Source organism: Hippopotamus amphibius, chromosome 5 (assembly GCF_030028045.1).
Source record: "Hippopotamus amphibius kiboko isolate mHipAmp2 chromosome 5, mHipAmp2.hap2, whole genome shotgun sequence".
NCBI classification, from domain to species: Eukaryota; Metazoa; Chordata; class Mammalia; order Artiodactyla; family Hippopotamidae; genus Hippopotamus; species Hippopotamus amphibius.
The window spans coordinates 94,293,556-94,317,195 of NC_080190.1; the positions used below are offsets into that span (position 1 = coordinate 94,293,556).

General features: G+C 50.3%; 2 protein-coding genes across 5 annotated transcripts in view; one reads left to right on the forward strand and one right to left on the reverse strand.

The window, feature by feature from the left end:
• The window catches only part of PRKDC (protein kinase, DNA-activated, catalytic subunit), a 141,565-nt gene extending 131,153 nt beyond the window's left edge, over positions 1 to 10,412 (reverse strand). For all 3 annotated transcript variants that reach the window (XM_057737521.1, XM_057737522.1, XM_057737523.1), the window contains exons 1-7: positions 10,134 to 10,412; positions 8,634 to 8,710; positions 8,437 to 8,529; positions 8,060 to 8,134; positions 7,186 to 7,294; positions 6,653 to 6,765; positions 6,201 to 6,300 (exon numbers count right to left, since the gene is read on the reverse strand). In XM_057737521.1, the coding sequence (XP_057593504.1) occupies positions 6,201 to 6,300; positions 6,653 to 6,765; positions 7,186 to 7,294; positions 8,060 to 8,134; positions 8,437 to 8,529; positions 8,634 to 8,710; positions 10,134 to 10,287 (721 nt within the window). In that variant the 5' untranslated portion in view covers positions 10,288 to 10,412. The remainder of the gene's footprint in view (positions 1 to 6,200; positions 6,301 to 6,652; positions 6,766 to 7,185; positions 7,295 to 8,059; positions 8,135 to 8,436; positions 8,530 to 8,633; positions 8,711 to 10,133) is intronic.
• A 434-nt stretch (positions 10,413 to 10,846) lies between these two features.
• MCM4 (minichromosome maintenance complex component 4) lies at positions 10,847 to 22,659 on the forward strand. 2 transcript variants are annotated; one of them, XM_057736302.1, is made up of 17 exons: positions 11,105 to 11,186; positions 11,350 to 11,419; positions 11,550 to 11,645; positions 11,772 to 11,935; positions 12,022 to 12,123; positions 12,923 to 13,018; positions 13,103 to 13,198; positions 14,232 to 14,370; positions 15,316 to 15,536; positions 16,818 to 16,938; positions 17,365 to 17,624; positions 17,949 to 18,314; positions 18,743 to 18,870; positions 19,553 to 19,760; positions 20,556 to 20,784; positions 21,222 to 21,355; positions 22,056 to 22,659. In XM_057736302.1, exons 2-17 carry the CDS (start codon positions 11,356 to 11,358, stop codon positions 22,146 to 22,148), a joined length of 2,517 nt encoding a protein of 838 aa, XP_057592285.1. In that variant the 5' UTR covers positions 11,105 to 11,186; positions 11,350 to 11,355; the 3' UTR covers positions 22,149 to 22,659. The 2 variants fall into 2 exon arrangements, with proteins under 2 accessions (XP_057592286.1, XP_057592285.1); XM_057736303.1 differs by having other exon boundaries at positions 10,847 to 11,186; positions 11,550 to 11,935.
• Positions 22,660 to 23,640: the final 981 nt, after the last annotated feature.

Sequence of the window (23,640 nt, forward strand, 5' to 3'; positions counted from 1 at the left end):
GCTCTGACAGTGACTGGAGCTGCCTGTGCTGAGCTACACTCTGCTCTCTCAGCATCAGCCTTCTCCAGAGCAGACCCCTCCTGGCATCCGTGCCTCTCTGCGCATGCTCCCAAGCTAATTCTGTCCACATGCATGTGGGCATCTCAGACTTCCGAAGCCGTGTCCTGAGGTCTCTCTCCTGCAGGGCCCAGTCCTAGGTGTGCACGCTGCATGCACGCCAAGTGTGGGTGCTGCATGGCAGCCATGGCTGGACATGCCCAAGATGAAAGGCTGGGTTCCTGCCTGCAGCTCAGTAACCAGTGCACAGACGTCCGCTGCTCACGGCCACCAAGAGCCACAGCTCTCCACCGCGCACTAAAGCACAGCTCCACCAAAGCAGGCAGGCCGACCCTGTAAGCATCAAGGCCCAGACCCGTTCCTTACAGGAAAATCACGGCTCCTGTTGCCCCTCTCACGTGATCCACATCCTATGCGACCTCACCCCAGGCGCCCGGCAGCAGGCAGCCCAGCTCTCGTGAACCCAGCCACAGCCAGCAGCCTGGACACCTGCTCCAGCCCCCCGACCCCCCATGGGCCTTTGCCTCTCGTCACCTCCCCAGAGAGAACCATGGGCTGAGTGTTGCCTCCACCTTTCCACACTCGAGATTCCTATACACGGTACATGACACCCGGCGCATGTGCACAAACAAGCCCTGAAACTTGCACAGCCTGTGCACCCGCCCCTCGTCTGTCTCCTCATGACACAGATCTCGTGATGGCAGGAACCCGGGGAGTCCCAGCTCTGAGCCCAGCACCCAACCCATCACTCCTCAGACAGAGGCACCCAGGAAAGACACGCTCTGTGAACCAACGCGTCAGTACTCAGCATCACCGCTGGAAGCCACGCAATCAGGGCATGACCCTAAACTGCGAATTTCAGCCTCAGACTAAGGCTCAAATCCGAGTCCTGCCACGTGCTGGTCACATTAGTCTCCTGTCATTGCTGGAACCAATTATCACAAACTTGCGGCTTAAAACAACACAGATTTGTGACCACATGGTTCTGGAGGTGAGAAATCTGAAACCAAAATCACAGCTACAAGCATAAAACTTGGAGAGCACCCTGAAGACTAGCAGGACAGTCCTCCCACAGTTGACAGTAGGAAGGAGCAGCACTTAGAGGGGCCGGTGCCATGCGGCCCACTCCCCCAGCACTGCGACCAGTGTCTGGACCCCACATTGGGCTCCCCAGCTGGAGACCCGACACCCAGAAGACGAGCCCCCGGAACATCCGGGAGAGCCAGGGGCTGCACGGAGCGGAGAGCCACTCCCCCCAGCGCCCAGTGCAGAGGCCACAGACAGAAAAGCACCCAGGGTCTCCTCTCCCGTGCAGGAGGGCATGGACTAACTTAACACTGTGCGCAGAGGCGCAGGGCTCTGCCAGCACTTTCTCGGGGTCCCCAGGGGCTGACAGGCACCAGTTTCTGGCTGTGGGGGTTGTGTGAGGCTTGTCCTCCACTGACCGCCCTCTCTTGCGGGGAGCCGCCCTGAACAGGGGTCCTGGTTTCCGTAGTTGCCCCCAACAAGGGCCTTGGTCTCCAGGACATAGCCCTGGGAGCTGCCTTACTGTAAGGGCTTGCCTAGGCAAGCATAGCTCTCTGTCCCGCCACCCCTGACCTTTGAATAAGTGCTTAAACAAACAGCATGTGATCCCCTGGGCTGCACTATGTTCGCCCATAGGTTTGTGATCTTGCTAGTACATCTAGAAACAATCAACAGGAGGTCTTATGCTCGCTACGGTAGATGGTTATGGGAAAAACACATTGTTCTCTAAAGTAAGAATCATTTTTCTGTTAGCCTTGTTGTCAATGACTCCTCTGATTTAATTTGTATAAGAAGCCACTATAAAATAAAGAAGTTTGTCAGTTGCCTATGAGCTTCTGGCCCTCTCGACCCCATCTTTTATGTGTCTGTCTGTCTGTCTTTCTTAGCCGCATCGTGTTTGCCTAAGGACCTGATCGATTTTGCCGGCAGGCTCCGGCACTCTCTGACTCCCCATCTAACCCATCAGCACTGCCCACCCCACCCAATTTCACCTGCGGTCCCCACATGGCCGGTGATCCTCCAAAGCAGCCCCCGCCCAGCAGTCCTAGTGCATGCCCTCGGCTGGCACCAGAGCCCCCCCAGAGCACCCCCCCGCCTTGCCACCACCAGCACCCCCAACAGCGGCTCCTGCCCCGAGGGCTGGCCCCGCCCCAGAGGACCAGCTGCATCTGGGCCTTAGAGCCCGCAACACACAGTGGCGCACGGAGCCAGCCTGGCCCGGCCACCACAAGAGGACACGTGTGGCCCACACAGGGGATGCTCCTGGGGCACCCGGCTCCAGTGCGGTCGAGGGGGAACTGCACTACTGGGCCCCAGATGGCATCTTCTATACCAACACCAGGAAACGCAACTGGCCTACCAAATACACAGAAACACAGAGATCAGGCAGGACGAGGGCCAGAGGAGCATGTCCCTCCTGCACAGCAGGCAGGAGCGTGCACTGGTGCAGCCACTGTGGAACCTGTGTGGAGGGGCCTCAAAAAATGAAAAATAAAACTACCACATGATCCAGCAGCTCCACATCTGGGTATTTACCCAAAAAACATGAAAACACTAATTAGCAAAAATATATGCACTCCATGTTCATAACAGCATTACTTACAACAACCAAAATACAGAAGCAACCTAAGTGCCCACGGACAAATGAATGGATAAGGAAAATGTGGTGAATGTCTATATATACACATATATTTGCAGGAATACTATCCAGCAACAAGCAAGGATGCCATCTGCAACTACATGGATGGGCCCAGAGAGTACTATGCTAAGTGAAGTAAGTCATAGAAAGACAAATACCAGGTGTTCTCATTTATCTGTGGAACTGAAAAAAAAAAAAGAACAAACAAAACAGAAACAGACAGATACAGACAGCAAACTGCTTGTTGCCAGAGGGAACTGAGGTGGGAGGATGAGGGAAACAGGTGAGGGAGGGTAAGAGGCACAAACTTCCTGCTGTGAAGTAAGCAAGCCACACAGATGTGACGCACAGCACGGGGAACAGTCAATCATGTAGTAACTTTGGTGACAGATGGTTACCAGACTTGTCGTGGGATCATTTCCTAGGGCATGTCATCATCAGCTCACTATGCTATATGCCTGAAACTAACACAATATTCTACTGCAACTATACTTCAATGAAAAAAATAAAATAAGGACTTCCCTGGCAGTCCAGTGGTTAGGACTCGGCGCTTTCACTGCTGGGGCCCAAGGTCAATCCCTGGTCAGGGAACTAAGATCCCGGAAAGCCTTGAGGCATGGCCAAAAAAAAAAAAAAAAAGGAAAAAAATGAAATAAAATAACATAAAATCAAGGTGTCACCAGGATGTGCTCCTTCCTAGAAGCTTTAAGAGCTACCTCCTCCAGCTTCTAGAGGCTGCCCACACTGCTGGGCTCAGGGCCCCTCCTCCGTCCACACAGCCAGCTTCTCCCATCAGAGCACTGTGACTCTGACCGTGCTGCCTCCCTCACCCCCGTTTACGTACCCTTGTGATCACACGGGGCCTACCTGGACAACCTCACCTCAAGGTCAGCTGATGAGCAACCTTAATCCCATCTGCAACCTGACTCCCCTTTGCCTTGTAACAACACAGTCACAGGTGCTGGGATTAGAATGAGGACATCTTTGGAAGTCATAACTCTGCCCACCTCTACTTAAATGACTTTGGAGAAGTTACTTAGTTCTAGTTTTCTAATCTAAGAAACAAAGATATTATCACCTACGTTACTGAGGTACTACAGGAATTTTCCTTGCAACATGAGTAGAATAATCTTAAGCACATGGTAAATGAGCAGGGAGTGCTACTACTTTCCTTGTTCAACAAATGTCAGTTAACATGCATAATAAAGACAGAGAAACAAGCAACATTACCTGTCACCACAGTCAAGTGACAAAATAAACACACAACCTGGTAGATTAAAAACACATCATAGAAAGTGCTGTCACAGAGAGGACTACAGAAGCCTGAGGAAGCGACTTACACACGGGAAGCAGAGAGGCTTCAGAAAACAGTTCCTTCGAGCAGGAACCTGATGGAGGGTGGGGGGGCCTGGCCACGGACACAGAGCAGAGAGCAGACCAAGGGAGGGAAGGCGGGTGGAGCTGCCCTAGCAGTCCCAGTCAGAGGCAAGAAGAAGGGGTGAGCAGGAACACTAGGTTGCAACTTCCAAAATTGCTGCTTTCACAGGTCAAAATCATTGGATACTGGCAATTTCTTAACTTAAAATTTAATAAAAGCAAACATGCTGGAGGTAGAAAAATTTGGCAATTATCTGAACAAAAATGGTAAAGAAGAACAGATTTTTTTCTTTTAAAGACTCTTTTGGGGTTAAAAGCTTTGTCTTTTCAAAAGAAATGAATTTCATAGCACTTATAATGCTGTCATAGCTAGATCATCCTCTAAACCTTTAATTTTGAGATACTATAGAAAAACACTACCGACAGCTATGAAAAAAGCTGTATTAAACAGAGTTTAAAATCAACAGGCAAGGATCTGCAGCCTGAGAATTACAAAATGCTAAGGAAGAAAACCAATGAGGACCTAAATAAATGAAGGGGCAGACTGTGCTCGTGGACTGGAAGACTCAACATGGTAAAGATATCAACTCTCCCCAAACTGATCTACAGGTTTAGCACAAAGATCATCAAATTTTTCATAAACACAGACCAACTTATTCTAAGACTTACGTAGAAGAGCACAGACCTCATAATACCTAAATGACTTTTAAAAAGAAAAATAAAACGCAAGGACTTAACAGCACTCGACGTTTAAGGCTCACTATACAGTTCCATCAGCAGGACAGTGTGGTGCTGGCAGGGGAGCAGAACAGAGAACCGGGACCCACCCACACACTGATTTGCTACCAAAGCACAAAGCAGCTCAGAGATCTGGCGACGGTTTCGTGGACATGGCACCAAAATCACAGGCAACTGAAGAAAAAATAGATAAACTGGGCTTCACCAAAATGAACAACTTTTGCACATCAAATGGCAGAATCAAAAGAGTCAAAAGGCAGCCCATGGAATGGGAGAAAATACCTGCAAATCATGTATCTGACAAGGAATTGATATGCAGAACATATAAAGAACTCCTACAATTCAGTAACAAAAGTCAAATGATCTGATTTTTTAAATGGGCAAAGAATTTGAACAGACATTTCTCCCAAGAAGACACAGAAGTGGGCAACAGGCACTTGTGAAAACACTCAACACCACGAGCCGTGGGGGAGATGCAGTGAGAGGCCACCTCACAGCCATCAGGAGGGCTGTGGTCAAACAACAGAAAACAGCAAGTACTGCTGAGGATGCTGGTGGGAACATAAGCCAGTGCAGCCCCTGTGGAAGACACTAAGGACAGTCCTCAAAAAATTAAACACGGAATGACCATATGGCCCAGCAAGCCCACTTCTGGGGATACACCCCCAAAATGAAGCAGCGACTCCAGGTGTCTGCACACCCATTTTCGGGCAGCTATGTTCACAACAGTCAAAAAGCATAAGCAACCTGAGTGCTGTCTGATGGACGAACGGACTCGTGCATAGTATATTCACACAATGGAACAGTATTCAACCTTAAAAAAGAAACTCTGAGAAGCATTACAACACGGGTGAACCTTGAAGATATTATGCAAGATGGAAGTAGCCAGTCATAAAAAGTTACACGCTCTGATCCATTTACATAAACTCGAAATGACAAAGCTCAAGAGGGGAGAACAAGCAGTGGCTGGGGGAGGAGGGCGAGGTGGCTGTGGCCATAAAAGGGCAGCAGGAAGGATCCTCACGGTGACAGGCTGCTCGCAACCTTGACTGTCGTGGTGCACACACGAGTCCGCATCTGCTAAAATGGCACAGAACTAAATACAACACGCAAATGTGTGCATGTGAAGCACATGCAATGTGAGCAAGGTCTGCAAATTTTATCTGTCTGGGCTACTGTGCCACATCTACGACAGGTGTCGCCAGGAGATGCCGGGTGAAGGACACATGGAATCTCTGTATTGCCTCTCACAGCCACTTGTGAATCCACAATTGGTATAAAAGTTCAAAAACATACACAGTAATTCACCTCAGACTAGCAGTTTTTGAATAAAGAAAGAAACTCAAGTGCGGTCAAGCAATACCTTCTTCCATGGATTTAGTGAAGTTACACATAAGTGAAGCCAGTCCCTTCAGACACCCTGCCAGAACCGGAAGTTTGGGCTCCCTCACTGCTGACATCGTCTGAAAAGAAAGTTTTAACAAGATATCATTAAAAGAGAGAAATTCACCAGATATATGGAAGCAGAAAAGAAGACCATAGGGACTTTCCTGGTGGCACAGTGATTAAGAATCTGCCTGCCAGTGCAGGTGGCATGGGTTCGATCCCTGGCTGGGGAAGATCTCACATGTCGCAGAGCAACTAAGCCCATGCACCACAACTACTGAGCCTGTGCCACCATAATGAGAGGCCGTGCACTGCAACAAAGAGTAGCCCCAGCTCACCACAACTAGAGAAAGCCCGCGCACAGCAACAAAGACCCAACACAGCCAATAAAAAAAAAAAAAAAAAAAAAGACCATAAAGTTTATCATACCTGGGTCTTAAGTTCACCCAGAAAAGCCCGGAAGAGTTTATCTGAGTTAGTTACCATCTCACTGGGATGAACTTCACCTAATACTCCGAGGAGCTCATATATCTTTTCTAACACTGAAAAACAAATTTTAGACAAATTAAGGCCTAAAATTACATTCAAATAAACTAAACAAAAATTCACAAATAAGAAAATGAGAGGATGTTTAGTTCAAAATAATTTCACAATAAGCCACACAAAATATCTAGTTTTATGTACTAAATCTTTCATGATGTTTTATGCAAATTTATTATTAGAAGCGAAATTACATTTGAAGTACAATGCGAATTTTCTATTTAAAGGAAATCATCTTGTAAAGACTAAAATTTTTATAAGCAGAAGACTTCACACATTGTTTTTGTTTCCATTTTGGTTTGTTTTCAACAAAAAGAATTCATCTGCAAAACATATAAATACCTTGACAGAGAAAACCTAGGTTTTACAGCAATAATTTAACTTGTTAAAATATTTTTAAATAACATTTAAATACATCTCACCTGTATCTGGTATTTTTGTTTTCAGTGCAAGTTCTCCATAGAATTTGGTAAATAGCTCCCCAACTCTAAACTCGTCCATGAGGCTAGAACTTCTCAAAGCCTGGAGTAACTGAAAGAACATGAGTCAGCAGAGTCTACAGATGAAACAACGAAAAGGCTTCCATCCACTGCACCTGCTCGCACACAGCAAAGTTCCACAACCACATCTCTCCAAGGCTCTCACACTCTGCTTCTCAGGGCTCTTACCCAGCCAGATTATTTGGGAGGAGGGGTTGAGGTGGGTGGTGGAAAAACAGGGATTACGAAGGGGAGAGGAATGTAGACTTAATTTCACCTTCCCAAGAAAACTATCCTATGACTAGACCCATATTCTCAGAGACACTTAAGACAAGGACCAATAAGAACCAAAGAAATTCTAAAACAGAGATGTAAAAAAAGAAATGCATCTAAGCAGAGACCCAGGTGAGAGTGAGCCCAACAACCCTTTACACACAACACACAGACCCATCCCAGGATAAGGTTTTAGGAAAATGCTCAAAGACACAATGAGGTGAATTTTGGCAATTCTTAGTAGCGTTAGGTTTTCAGAGTAAGGGTGACAGAGTAATGGAAGGGCAGTCAGTTCCTCACACTCCTCAGCTACCTTCCCTTCATCCCCCTCACAACCCGAAACTCTCCCTTTGCTACCCAGAAGGGTGTGAGGGCAAAATAACAAGTTGTTATTGGGTGACGGCTGGGAAACACACACCTTTTCCACACATCAGTATGATTCCACAACATCTCTCACCCAAAACAGAATCCAAAACTCCAGTTTTCAGTTTAATTTATATGTTTAATATAAAATACATGCACTTAGAAACATTTTTTAAATTACCTTAATAAGAAGTTCTAGAGCTGGAATTTTACATTTAGCAGCTTTATCTTTTGTGTAAACACTGGTACAAGTATTCTAGGTTTTAAAAGGAGACAAATCAAAATCATCAATAAGATCTTAGTTCTTATAACTAAGACTTAACAGCTAAAAATATGCCTGGGAGGAGCAATACCAATACACGACACGCTACAATTTACTAGTTTTCCACAAGGGCCTCAGCTCATTACATTTTTAAAAAAAACAGACACTTAATTCCTAACCCGATCAAGCAAAAATAAACTCCCCAACGAGAAAAGCAGAAATAAAATTAAGTTTAACTTACATTATAAGTTAAAAGGGATGTTGGTATATAACAAGATATGTTTTTTCCTCCTTACCTTAACATCAAGAGAATAAGGTGTAATCCTCTGGCCAATTTTTTCTAAGAAGACACATAAAAACTTTAGGGCTTCTTCTCTACAATCACGAAACTATAATAAAAGAAATAAACATTACAGAAACATAGGTAAGAAAAAAAAGTCACCTCAACGCGAAGGAATGTACTAGAAGAGCAAAGTGAAAATCTTCAACTTACTTCATCAACGCTAAGTGATTTCCGAACATATACAAGCAAACCAAAATCTTTGGAAAAAACTAAGGAAGTGTGTAATGCTGGAAAAAAGAAACAAAGAAAAAAACAAATAAAAGAGCTGCCAATGTACTCCTTAAACCCACCCTAACGGTGTTACTGGTTTCTCAATTAAGCCTCTTACGTGAAAAAACACGAGCCTCAGGCGGCCGTATTTTGACAAGGAAAACGAGAAGTTCTAGATGATGTTCCGCAGCAATGAGGCAGACAGAGTAACTGCCCCAGAGATGCCAGAATCCTGATTCCTAGTGTCACACCTGTGAATATGCTAACTTTACACCGCACATGAAAATCAACTGACCTTAAACTGGGGTGCATCCCGGCCCAACAGGTGGGCCCCTCGCAAGTGGAAGAGGGAAGAGGAGGTAAGAGAGGGAAGCAGTACAGATTCCAAACATGTTTACTTGACCCTCTGCTGCTGGCTTTGAAGACTGGGGGGGGGGGGGGGGGGGTGTGCAGCGTAACCCAAGAAATGTAGGTGTCTTCTAGAAGCAAGGAACGTCAGCAAGGAAAAGGGGGCCTCAGAGCTACAGCTGCAAGGAACCAGAATCTGCTAACCTTAATGAAAAAGGAAATGAGTTCCCCCCCAGAGCCTTCAAAAAAGGAAAGTGGCCCTGCCTGCTGCCTTAGTCTTAGCTTGATGAGACCCTTGCTGGGCTTCCAACCACACACCTGTGAGACAGAGAAATCTGTGTTTTAAACACTAAGCCTGCAGCAAGTTTCAGCACCAAAAGAAAACTAGTACACCCCCCCCCCCATCATCTCTCAAGTGAAAGGACACACCTGGCTACTGAGTGACCCTGTTACTAAAGGAACAAAACTGAACTCCTAGAGCTCAGACTAGAAAGCGTTTATACAATGATGCTGGTTTGTTCATTCATTTCCCCATAAATGCAGCCCTGACTACATACAGGTACTACACAGCATCTTCTTTAAGGCTTTGCTTACATTAATTCTCCACCTCGTTCAACAGTGACCTCTTAGGAAACAAACCTCATCCACCTCCCAATTAAGAGGACACACCACAAAGAAAGTCCGCATGTTTATGTTTTTAAGAGGGAATACCACAGTTTCCACGCAATGGCATATTTTAAAATGCTGAAAAGAGGTACTCCTGCTGCAAAGGGAAAAGTTCTCATGCAAGCACAGATAAAGAGTTAACAGGAACAGCAAACACGGGGGTTTGGAAAAGGTGCTGGTGGGTCCGGGAGACACTGAGGTGGAAGAAAATACTTTCCCTCGCCGTCGCTCCCCACCGTGGGCAGCAATAATGCCGAATTCGAGGCATTTTCACCACCTTCGGCTTTGAAATGCCCTCCCTCCGCCGTTAAGAAAAGAGACAGCTGACAAGCCACTTTCACACACATCACACGCTCCGACGGGCCCGTTCACGCACCGCCCGGGCTACCGGGCTCCGGGCCGTCGGAAGCCCGGAGCCGTACCCACCCAGCAGCGCGGGGCCGGAGCCCAACACGCACTCCTGCCCCAGGCCCCGCAGCAGCTGACAACTGGCCACCGCCGCTCCGCAGCGGTCGGCCGCGGACAGGGACTCCTGCAGCTGAAGCAGCGAGCGCCGCACGCCGGACCCCGCGTCCGCCATGACGCCCAGCAGCCCCGGCGCCGACTCCCGCGCTGCCCGGGCCCGGAAGTGCCCCGGGGGACGCGGCTAGGCCTGGGTTCCCGGCGCGCGTGCACGGATGCCCGGGCCCGGAAGTGCCTCGGAGGACGCGGTGGGGGCGGGGATCCTCGGCGCGTGCGCACAGCTGCCTGGGCCCCGGACATAGCCCGGGTCAGGGGGCGGGGTCCTGGGCGGGGCGGGGCCTTAGCCGGCGGGAGGGAGCCAAGTCCTTGGCGCGTGCGCACTTTCCGCCCGAGCTCGAAGGGCCGGGGTCGCGGACGCGGGCGCCTTGCCTGAGATCCTCGCGGAGGGGACCGTCCCTGTAGGATCAGCGGTTTAGACGTGCATTAAAATACGCGCGGGCGTACGAATGCGTGGCATACAGTACACTTAGCACAATACGTCAGAACTTGGGGAGAGTTGGGAACCCAACCACTCGACATCCGGAAATAGGTGCGGAGGACAGGTGGCCCGAGGCAGAAAGAGACAGGCGAGGGCTCGAGTCAGGGGCCACAGCCAGCCCGTGACAAAGACGGGCAGAGTTGTCTGGCGTCCCTACGGACAAAGGAGCGACTCCTCCCGAGAACTCCCGGTGGAGGCCGGCACGCGAGCGTGGTGGGACGGCCTCCCCAGATTTCCCGCGACTTCGCGGCGAGCTTCCGGACAAGACCACCCGAGTGGGGAAGCCGCGAGCGAGTTGTGCGTCGGGCGCGGGCGGAGGCTGTCGTGTTCCCCCCGCCGCGGCACAGTGGTGCCTGCCGGAGGCGGGGCCGCGCGAGGGCGCCGCTGCGATTGGTGAGCCGCCGCTGGGGGCGGAGACAACGGTGCCGCCGGCGGGAAAGCTGCGCCGGGCTGAAGTGGAGCGCCCGCGCGACCCTCAGGTGGGGCCGGGCCGTGCAGGCGGGGGTCGGGGTGCCGGAGAAGGGCCCGGGGCGGGGGCCGGGGGCCGGGGAAGGGCCCGGGGCGGGGGCCGGGCCGGAGCGAGGGGAAAGGGGCGGGAGTCTTCAGGGAGCAGTCACGCGAGCCCGCCGCTCTGTCGCGCAGCTCGCCATGTCGTCCCCGGCGTCCACCCCGAGCCGCCGCGGCTCCCGGCGTGCCGCCCCCGCTCAGCCACGTGAGTGTCCGGGCCCGGCTGTGCCTCGCGGGGTACCCGGTGAGGGAGGGCCGGGTCAGCCCGATGCAGCACCACTGCCGCCCGCGCCGACGCCGCCGTGCCTCACCCCCCCCCCGCCCCCCGCCTGCAGGCCAAGACCCACTGCCGTCGGGGGAGGGGGAGCCGCAGCCGCTGCCCGCGTCGCCCGGCGCCGAGCCCCGCAGCCCGCCCCGCGCGCCGCTCGCAGGTGCGCTGCTCGGTCGCGGGGCGGGGGCCCGCCGGGGCGGGGGGGGGTCCGGGGGGCTCCGGGACAGCGGAGCGGACGTCCCGCCGGCCTCCTCCCCGCGCTCACCCCCGTGGACGCGGTCCCCAGCGGTGCCCCTGGACCTGGACGTGAGCTCGCCGCTGACCTACGGCACCCCCAGCTCGCGGGTGGAGGGCACCCCGAGGAGCGGCGTGCGCGGCACGCCCTTGCGGCAGAGGCCTGACCTGGGTTCGGCGCGGAAGGGGCTGCAGGTGGACCTGCACTCGGATGGGGTGAGTCCAGGGCCGCTCTGGGCGTGCTGGGCGCGCGCGGTGAGCGGTGTCGCCAGGATATATTCTCTGCGCCTTTTCCTGTGCAGCCGGCCGCAGAGGATATAGTGGCGAGCGAGCAGTCCTTGGGCCAAAAACTCGTGATTTGGGGAACAGATGTAAATGTGGCAACGTGCAAAGAAAACTTTCAGGTGAGATGTCATTCCTCGGGGTTCCGGAAATGTGGGGGAAGTGTGTGTAACCTACACCCAAATAACCGCGATATTTAGGGGCAGATCTTTATGTGGTTCAGAATTGTTGTTTTCCTAGTTTTTAGGAAGAAAAAACATTTATGCTTGTTTTCAAATTCTGACACCGATTCTGATTTTTTTTAGTTGATTTATAACATTGCATTTGTTTCAGGTATACAGCAAAGTGATTCAATTAAACGTTTTTTTCTGATTATATTGTATTGTAGGTTATTATAAGGTATTGAATGTAACTTTGTGCTATACAATGAATCCTTATTTTGATTTTCTGTTTTATGTATAATAGGTTGTATCTGTTAACCCCGTACATACTCCTGATTTATCCCTCCCTCCCCTCTACTCTGGTAACCATAAGTTTGTTTTCTATGCTTGTGAGTCTTCTTGTTTTGTAGATTCATTTGTGTTACTTTTTAGATTCTATGCATAAGTGATATACAGTATGTCCGCATTTGACTTATTTCATTAGATATAGTAGTGTCTGGGCCCATCCATGTTGCTGCAAATGGCAAATTTTCATTCTTTTTTATGGTGGAGTAGTATTCCATTATGTATACATATATAAACATATGTGTCACATCTTCTTAAGCCAATTGTTTATTGACAGGCACTTGGGCTGTTTCCATGTCTCAGCTAACTTGAAAAGATACATGCACCCCAATGTTCATAACTTTTTTATTTTGAGTAGTTGCTTGTTCCTAAGTGCATTAAGCTTAGGAATTAAGCATGTTCTCTCCATGTTAAGAGATTTCTTCAGCGTTTCATCGATCCTCTGGCTAAAGAAGAAGAAAGTGTTGGCATAGACATTACTGAGCCTCTGTATATGCAGCGACTTGGGGAGGTAATGAAATATGCTTACCTAAGAAATCAAATTAGGTGTTTTAAAACAATTAGCAGTATGTAACTTGTGTGTTCTGTCCTATAGATTAATGTTACTGGAGAGCCGTTTTTAAACGTAAACTGCGAACACATAAAATCATTTGACGCAAACCTATACAGACAGCTCATCTGCTACCCACAGGTAAGAATTTGGCCTTGACCTTGGGGAACTGCAGTAAACATCTAGGGCATCTGCAGGGTTTCTGGATGGTAGAATTTCCTTAGTATCAGGGAATATGCCTTCAGTGTGCCTTTTTTTTTTTTTTTTTTTGGCCATGCCCTACACAGCATGTAGAATCTTAGTTCCCTAACTAGGGATTGAACCCATCCCCCCTGCAGTGGAAACACGGAGTCCTAACCACTGGACCTCCAGGGAACTCCCCCAAAACCCCTTAAAACCATGTTCTGTCGTGTTTAAGGTGAACATTTTCCCACGCATTAACATTAGAAATTGGGGTGTGTGTTACTGTTGATGGCGTGTCATGGTTTGATTGGCAGTATTTCTTAGTGTATAAAATAATGGTGACTTGATTGACAGCTTGCTGGGTTTGATGACTTAAAACATCTTGAACAAGAACATTTACACACGCCTGTCTTCTCTGACAGGATGCATTAACCACACTGCAGTCTTCTCTGGGCTTAAGGTCAGGCTTTATCAACAAAGCATCAGCTACACCGATTCTAGCATTAGGCTTTGGAGGCAAGCAGACTTGGTTTTAAATCTTGATTTTGCTCCTTAATAGTTGTGTAACCTTGGTCCAATTCCTCAGCTTCCCAGAGGCTGTTTCCTTATCTGCAAAATGGGGAACAGGTGTTAACAAACTTGAATAATTATCATTTAACCTATTTTGGCATCATTTTATTATGGAGGAAAAGTAGGACCTGAAAGTATGAGTTTCTGTTACTAATTAAAAGCCTACAATCATTCCAGCACATCCTAAAGGCACTATCGTATGTCTCATCTCATCTAACTTTAGTGAGAACATGCAGAAGTGAGAGATTTCAGTATGCCCAAGGGTTTGTAAACAGCGTGTGTGTGATTTTATAGGGTAATGCTTTTGGATTATGCCATGTGCTTTTGTTTTTATGCTTTGCTAACAGGAATTCCTTTATTGTATTTAACCCTAAGATAAAAATACAAACACAGCTTGGCATCCTTATATTTGTTTTTAAAGGAAGTTATCCCAACTTTCGACATGGCTGTCAATGAGATCTTCTTTGACCGCTACCCTGACTCAATCTTAGAACATCAGATTCAAGTAAGACCGTTCAATGCATTGAAGACTAAGAATATGAGGAACCTGAATCCAGAAGGTAATATAGTAATATCCAGAAGGTATTAGTTTTCCAGTTCTACTGAGATATAGTTAACACATAGAAGGTAATATTTTTAATAGCAGGAAAGCACATTACGTGAAAGTCACTTCATCAAGGAACTTTAAAGGAATTGGTGACAATGGTGGTGGTGGACTATGGTGGACAGAAACCAGCAGCAGTTTCAGTTACTCCGTGTGCTTGTGGTCCCACTGTACCTTTCTAATCACTAAACTGAAATTATAGGAAAGATGTTGTGACTCTTGACAATTTCTATTTTAAGGTGAACTTACACAATTATGAAGTTTTATAGCTGTTTTACTAAGTAGGCACTTTCTCAGAATCAGTGTAGAAAACAAGTATGAAATAGGACCCTGCCCTAAGCGTTAGCAGGAAATCTAGTTCGGAAAGTTTAAGGTGGGGGGTGCGGTGGTCAGAAGAACAGAGCAGGCATGCCTCAGCCCAGGGAGAGAGGGAGCACACTGGCCCCCGATGGCAAGAGTTCTCTTTTGAAGCTTCTACTATGTTATTTATTTGGGGAGATGTATCAGGGGCCCCGGTTTATTAGTGGGACAGGTGAGCATCTGAACCCACCATGTATGGTGGGCGTGGCCATGGAGATTATCACAGGTGCACGCGCTGTCAAAGCCACGTCACAGGTCCGGTCACCTCCAGCAGCCTTGGGTCAGCCTAGCTCTGCGCGGATCAGTAGACTTAAGGGGTTTGCAGACCGGACACAGGAGGGGCACCCAGGCCGGAGCTGAGGGTACCCAGCAAGATGTTCGTGCTCTGGCCATAGCGTCTCCCTGTGACCCCAGCCGTCCAGCACCTCCACACCTCCGGTGAGGTTCTCCGCAGCTGGACAGCAGGCCCAGACCTGCCCCAGCAGGCATCCAGCTCGGGGAGGCGCACGAGAACAAGCCTCTCTTTCTCCCCACCTTGCAGACATCGACCAGCTCATCGCCATCAGTGGCATGGTGATCAGGACGTCTCAGCTGATTCCGGAGATGCAGGAGGCCTTCTTCCAGTGCCAGGTGTGCGCCCACACAGCCCGGGTGGAGATAGACCGCGGCCGCATAGCCGAGCCCTGCGTGTGCGAGCGCTGCCACACCAGCCACAGCGTGGCACTCATCCACAACCGCTCCGTCTTCTCCGACAAGCAGATGGTGTGTGTCCCCTGCCCCCCTCTGTGGGCCTTGTCCTCACTCTGCCCCTGCCGGGTCCTCAAAAGCCCAGTGTAACCTGTCCTCTCGTGAGGCCCTGAAACCAGACTTTCTGGTGGGTTGAGTGGCTCCATTCCTCCTCCAGCAGCCGGTGTGTCAGAGGCCAAGGCTGGGCGCTTGGGGGGCCTGAGACCCCAGTGCTGGGCTGTCAGCACCGCTGTACTGCCCACAGGCATCCTGCACTGTTATGGGAAAGAGTGCATTCTCCAACTGAACTTCTGAAGTCCAGTGTCGTTCCTGATGACATTGAACTTAAATGTTACAATATTTAAATGTTACAACATTTAAACAATTTTAATGTTAAGTGGAGGAAATGTATTCAAGATACAGGACATGAGGTAGTTTCTCTTACTGGGGAGTCACTAGGGGAACACTAACCAGCGTGAAACACGTCCACTTCACTGCCAACGGAAGGCTTATTGAGTTGAGTGAGCTTTCACCACACGTGGGCACCAGTTCCCAGGCTTGCATGGGTCTCCTAGCACCACTGTGCCTCTGCCCACAGATGTGCTGCCGTGCTCCTGGCTCCGTGTCTGAGGCTCCTCCCGAGCACAGGCTGCCTCAGGACCCTTGTATTTGCTGTCCTGCCACTGAGAACACATGGCCTCTCCCCAACAGCCTCTCCTCTGCCCAGCGGTCACCTGCTTTAAGGAAGGCCTTCCCTGCCCTCGGTGGTGGGAAGCACACCCTCCACCCGCCATCTGTGCTCCCTCCTGTCTTCTTCACTGTGTCTGGCACCACCAAGCCCACTTGTGCTCACTGTGTGTGTCCCTCTGCTCTGGGGCAGAGTCCCCAACACCTGGGACGGAGTCCAGCAGGTGCTTGGCAGATACTCATTGAGGGGACGTCACCAGGAGGACGGGCAAGAGTTGGTGAGGAGTGGTGACCTGGAGGGTGCTTCTCCACTCAGAGGTGCACTGGGAGCAAATCTGGAAGGAACTAGAAATGCAGACAGACACTGATGCAGAGGTGCCTGCCACCCCCTTAAGACAGGGGAAAGCAGCCCCATGTGGGGGAAGCTTTAAATAAACAACACCCTCAGAATGTATGTAGACGGAGCCTCCAGAGCCGGAAGCAGAGCAGTGCCTGCGCTGGTGGTGGTGGGACAAGCATGGCTGCCTCCCAGAACGCCGCCCCGGGGCAGTGGAGGTGCTGATGTTGGAGTGGCTGTGAGCAGGGAGGGCTCGCGGCCTATCCTGAGACGTCTGCTCCCCACCCTTTCAGATCAAGCTCCAGGAGTCCCCTGAAGACATGCCTGCGGGACAGACCCCACACACTGTTGTCCTCTTCGCTCACAATGACCTCGTGGACAAGGTCCAGCCTGGGGACAGAGTGCATGTTACAGGTGAGGGGCTCCAAAGTCGGCCCTGTGACCTGCTGGGGGCGTGTGGATGGGGCTGCTGTTTTCAGCACCTTTCACCTCCAATGTGGCCCCTGTTCAGACGGGAGGCTGTCTCTGTGTTATTGTCTGAAGTAACTTGTGAGTGACTTTAAATATTTGAGCTTTTCGGATTTTGTTTCTAGGTTTTTGGTACAGGATTTTAGTATTTTGTTTGTCAGATAACTATTAATAATTCTGTACGTTTGGTTTAAAAGAAATGAAAATTCTGCTTGAAACTGATTTCTCAAATATAGAGGCATGCAGGCGCCATGGGGAAGCGGTCGTCCTGGGTCAGCCTCGCTGGCTGTGCTCGGAGCCCCCCCAGAACCCTGCTCCCCCACGCTCCGGGCCGGGGCCAGGCAGGTAAGAGTGTGTCTGTTGTGCCCGCAGGCATCTACCGGGCTGTGCCTATTCGTGTCAACCCCAGAGTGAGCAACGTGAAGTCTGTCTACAAAACCCACATCGACGTCATTCACTATCGGAAAACCGACTCCAAGCGTCTGCACGGCCTCGACGAAGAAGCAGAGCAGAAACTTTTTTCAGAGAAGCGTGTGGAATTGCTTAAGGAGCTTTCCAGAAAGCCAGACATTTATGAGAGACTCGCTTCTGCCTTGGCTCCGAGCATTTATGAGCATGAAGATATAAAGAAGGTAACTGACCTTGAAGGGCCTCTCACTTCTGGCTGGGCTTCAAAGCTCTGGGTCAGACGGTGTGGCGCCCCCGAAAGGCAAAGCCACAGCCCATCTGATGGAACAGGGCAGGCCACTGGCCTCAGCTGTTGGTAACGAGAGTCGTTGCATCCTCGTCTCCAGGCACAGACGCCACCCAAGGTGGGTGGGGGCTGGGCCCCGAGGCTGACGCGCAGCCCCTCCTGTCCTCTGATCTCCTCACAGTCACCTTGTGTCCATCTGACTGTGTCTCAGCCACTGGCAGCAGGTGAGCACTGAGACCTGTCTGTCTGTCTACCTGTCCAGGGAATCTTGCTTCAGCTCTTCGGCGGGACGAGAAAGGATTTCAGCCACACGGGAAGGGGCAAGTTCCGAGCTGAGATCAATATCCTGCTGTGCGGGGACCCGGGGACCAGCAAGTCCCAGCTGCTGCAGTATGTATACAGCCTGGTCCCCCGGGGCCAGTACACGTCCGGGAAGGGCTCCAGCGCCGTGGGCCTCACCGCCTACGTCATGAAGGACCCCGAGACACGGCAGCTCGTGCTGCAGACCGGCGCCCTCGTGCTAAGCGACAATGGCATCTGCTGCATCGACGAGTTCGACAAGATGAATGAGAGCACGCGCTCCGTCCTGCACGAGGTCATGGAGCAGCAGACCCTCTCCATTGCCAAGGTCAGTCACCTGCTCCGTCCTGGCATGGCCGCGGTGGGGGTGTGGGACGGCAGCATCTGCAGGACTTACAGCTGGGGAAACTGGCCGGCGCTTCTGTTGGATCCCAGCTCAGCTTATTTTCTACAGGATCCCCTTTCCTTCTTTGCACTGTACAAATTCTCTAATGCGTGGTACTCATAGAACTTGAGTTTGTCCTAAATCTCACGTGAGGGGTTTGGTTTCTGAGAAAGACCCGGTCACAGCAAACATTTATCAACAACTCGGTCCTTAGCCTGAATCTGAGCCCAGGACAGTCCCCAGAGGGATGCCTGTGCTGAAGTCACCTGTGCCGGGTGACGTGGCCCATGGTCACAGTGGGTCCCTGGCAGAGGGCGTGCAGGGGGCGGTGGCCCTCAGGGAGGCTTCTGACCACGCTGTCCCTCCAACAGGCTGGGATCATCTGTCAGCTCAATGCCCGCACCTCCATCCTGGCGGCAGCTAACCCCATCGAGTCCCAGTGGAATCCAAAAAAAACCACCATCGAAAACATCCAGCTGCCCCACACGCTCTTATCAAGGTACGAAAACACGTTTCTGGGAACAGGTGTCTCGCTTTGCTCACCTGTGGCCCGTTCAGGGCGAGGCGGGAAGGGAACCGAGAAGTAACGCAGCTGGCGGCATAAACTCCCCACGGCAGTCACAGGGGCTGCACCCTTTCGGGACAGTGTCTGCTCACCTTGACGCTCACTCGTGTTTTGGAGCAGTCAAGGCCTTCCGCCTTCATCCTTTCAGAACCCGCCTTGCTGCGCTCTGCCTTAAAGCTGCTGTGGGGAATGGGCAACGCGCAGAGAACAGCTTCACATGGCCGATGAGGGTCTGAAGGTTATATCTGTGGAAGGGGGATTATGTAGTCCACACTTTTTCTCAAAGATGCATGTATTTCATAAATGGGTTTTAGACTTTGATTACCTGACTCTTTTAACAAATAATTCCTTTTCCCCAAAACAGCCACGTGTGTTTTCACTAGCACCTTCCGGTCTTCAGACCTAAGCAGCGTCTCCCTTGGGAGCCTCTTGCTCCTGACTCAGCTCTCGGTGCCGGTGTTCCTGGCAGACCTGAGGCCAGGGCAGGGGAGCCGGGGGCCCAGCCCCTCGGGCCACCTGGGCAGCACACGCCTCCCGCCCTCGTAGGCCTGGGGGTCCACTCGCAGGTCTGTGGGTGTCCCAACTGGGGAAACTTAACGATGTTTTTTCCTCTCAGGTTTGACTTGATCTTCCTCATGCTGGACCCTCAGGACGAAGCGTACGATCGGCGTCTGGCTCACCACCTGGTGTCCCTGTACTACCAGAGTGAGGAGCAGGCACAGGAGGAGGTCATGGACATGGCGGTGCTCAGGGACTACATTGCCTACGCGCACAGCGCTGTCCTGCCGCGGCTGAGCCAGGACGCCAGCCAGGCGCTCATCGAGGTACCTGCGGCCAGAAGCGCTGCTGGGCGCTGCTCAGCCTCTCAGACTTCCCTCCTGTCCTGCAGAACTGACTTTTCCAAATGTAGAAAGCAGAAAAGGATTCATTTCTACACATTGTGCAAAGCCTTTATACGTAAATGTGTCAGCACGGTGTATGTAAGACCAGGATACTTGAGTTAAAATATAGGTGATGCTACCCAGTGATCTTTGTAATTCTGGTCTCTGGGCTGCATTTGCTTGTTTCTAAAAGCTTAGTGTCTTAATGTTCACTTTTTAGTACCTTTCAAGTGGGCAGCAGTGCACGATGACAAATACTCAGTAGACATGACACTAAAAAGGTTCCAGGTGCTTTGATGGGCTTTACATCCTGACAAAGCCCTGAAGATACACAAGGGAAAGACAAGTGATACGTAGTTTTCCACCTGTATCATCATGTGGGTATGACGTCATCCATCTGTAGGTTTACACAGTTGACCTCTTGTATGCTGCACCAGTAGTTATTGGCCTGCTCGTTAAATGATCCTCACGGGGGTGTAAACAGACCAGAGTACCTCGGCTGCCCTTCCCAACACCACATCCTCTGGGTACCGGGCCACACGCACTCTCACTGTGTGGTCCCATCCTGAAGCTGCGTCAGGTGCCTCCCCTGATGAGGGTCAAGGCCTGAGGCTAGCCCCGCTCTCCTTCCCCTCAGAACTGCCCGGGTGTTTATTTAATGGGAGCCCGACTGGTCAGAGTCCAAGCACAAGACCAAGGTAATCGTGTGAGGAGCCGGGCATGTCTTCTCTCTTGCAGGCTTACGTGGACATGAGAAAGGCTGGCAGCAGCCGAGGGATGGTGTCCGCCTATCCCCGGCAGCTGGAGTCACTGATCCGCTTGGCCGAGGCCCATGCTAAAGTGCGGTTCTCCAGCAAGGTGGAGGCGATCGACGTGGAGGAGGCCAAGCGCCTGCACCGGGAAGCCCTGAAGCAGTCGGCGACTGACCCACGGACAGGCATTGTGGACATCTCCATCCTCACCACAGGTGGGGCCACAGGGGTTCTGACCTCTCTCGGGTCAGAGTCCACCCCAGGCATATGATAGGAGCTGTAAGGCAGTAGACACAGGTGCACATGGCCTAGTTCTGTCCTGTTCGGCTGGCCAGGCACTGTGTCCCCCTTTAAAGGAGTAATTCATTCCCTAACGAGGATGACTCCGCTTCTGTGTGCATTACTGGACTGTGTCTTGGTGGAAAGTAGCAGCTGTAAGTTTTTAGAAAATTGGAAACAGAATTGAGACCTTGCTCTGATTTTGAGGGTATTCTGGCATCAGCAACTGTCCCCTAACCTTATTTGGTGACATGACTAAACAACTTTTTTTTAAGAGTATACTTGATTTATGACGAAAGAAATATTGCTGGAAATTTGAAACCTTTTTGCTTCCTTATAGCAGAAATGTCTTCATTAATTTTTTTTAAATCAGGAATGAGTGCCACCTCTCGTAAACGGAAAGAAGAGTTAGCTGAAGCGTTGAAAAAGCTTATTTTATCCAAGGGCAAAACACCAGCCCTGAAATACCAGCAACTTTTTGAAGATATTCGGGGACAGTCTGACATCGTAAGTGTTTATGTGTATATTTTGTTTAATAGAGTTTTCTTTTCCCTTGATGCTGTTTTAAAGGGTTTTTTTTTTCTGACTTTTTTCCTTCATTTATTGTTTACATAATAAATTGTTTAAGTAGCTAAATACAAAGAAACGAAGTGAAATCACCACCCACCGTCAGGGAATGATGGGATGAGAATTTTGTTGGGTTTTCGGTTTTGTGTGTGGATGTGGACGTGGTTTTGAGCTGAGTCCGTTGTGGTCACGCTGCTAGTTGCTCATGGCTTCCTTTCTTTTTAATCAGTGATACACTTTCATCCACTCATGACACATGCACTCTATCTCACGCCTCACCTGTCATCACGTAACCGTTTGCTGGACACTTAGGGTGTTTGCAGTTTTTGCTATGACGAGGAAAGCTGAGTTCCTGGCAAGAACTCTGCTGGTCAGATCCAGCCTCGCCTGCTTTCCTGACACCCTCCCTTCCTGGCCCCACGCGGCAGTTGAGCTGTGGGCACAGGCCAGAGGGCTCCAGACCTCCGGTATTTAGCATCTGGCCCTTCGCAGGAAACGTCTGCCACTCCCGAGGTGGAGCGTAAGATGTGTGTGCAGCTGCCAAGCAGGAAGGGGCCTCGGGTGGTTCTTGAACTCGGAAATCATGTCTAAGTGGGAAGGGCAGCTCCACGCATGAGGCTTTCTCTTCTCTTCCCCAAAGGCAATTACCAAGGATATGTTTGAAGAAGCGCTGCGTGCCTTGGCAGATGACGACTTCCTGACAGTCACTGGGAAGACGGTGCGCCTGCTCTGAAGCCCCGTGAGCAGCGCTGGCCACTGCCCTGCCGCCAGCAGGAGAAAGAGCCTCAAGGTCATTACTTGCCTCCATAAAAGTTTCTATTTCTAACCTGGGCTCAGCTCTCCTAGTGAAGTGTGTGTGTCCATCTTTTTAATATTTTCAGTAGAGAGCACTGTGCCAGTTTATGAGCATACACAGTGGGCCTGCTTTCCCGAAGTGCTGCTTCCTTAGCACCAGGGCTGAGCTGGGTGTGTGTGTGCAGACAGCAGGGTGCGGTCTTCTCTGGAGACAGCAGTCGGGGTCATGGTTTTGTGCTGGACTTTGTCGTGGTCATTGGAGACACCTGAGTGTTCCTGTCCCTCCCTGTGGGGAGGTGAAGGGCCAGCGTTGTACCTGCTGAGCCCTCGAGGCTTGTTCTCTTGGCTACATTAGGCTGGAAGTGATGGGATTCTGCGTCTGTTGTTACTGCTTCACCCTAATATGTAAAACTTTTTCCTCAATAAATGATAGAATAAGTAATACTGGGTTATCTAGCATTATTTTTCATTCAGAGAAAGTTCTAATAAACACTGCTTTCATGGAAATTTATGATGGTGGGTACTTTCTGTAAGTCATAAAGTCACTAAAATATAATACATTCATTTTATTCAAAAGTAATTTCAATTCTAGCAGTCATCCTCATAAAATGACCATAGGCTGAAGTCTTAGGTGGAAATACTATTGTAACAAGTAACCCCTGAAACATTTAAGTAATTGTATGAATCTGGCCTTTCTCATAACTTAGAATCAACATCCATTAGTTAAGGGTCCTTAGAAAGTGATAGATCTAATTGAGAGTTTAAACACTATTAAGATACTAATGTGGGGGTGGGATTTAGAGGTCATCTGTGCTGTCCTGAGGGTCACGGTGCTGTGGGTTTGACCAAAGAGGTGGTTAGGCTGGGGTGTCACCAGGCTTTGAGGCTTCAAGGTTTGTAGGATGAGGAGCCTGTGCACCACAATGAAGAATAGCCCCCACTCACCGCAACTAAAGAAAGCCCGCGCACAGCAAAAAAAGGACCCAACACAGCCAATAAAATAAATTTATAAAAAAAAAAGAAACCTGGAGACACCACTTTACTCAGATGATCAAGGTCAACCTCAGCAGTAAAGGTCAGGTTCATGACCCCCTGTTGTGATGTGCTGAGGGCACAGCCTCACCTCTGTGCTGCTGCTGCCAAGTGGTCCCCAGATTCGCTGGCAAAATAACCACTCAGTTAACAAGAATTTAGCGACAGCGTTTTCATGTCTCTCCTCTTCCATCTGGAATGTTCCTCAGGCTTTTCTCACCCTTTTAAGGAATGCGGGCCAGTTTAAGGAATGCAGGCCAATTTAGGGAGTGCAGGCCAGTTTGGGCTTGTCTGACTTCCTTCTCCTTGGATTCTGGGGACCACTCGGCAGCAGCAGCACAGAGGTGAGGCTGTGCCCTCAGCACATCACAACAGGGGGTCATGAACCTGACCTTTAC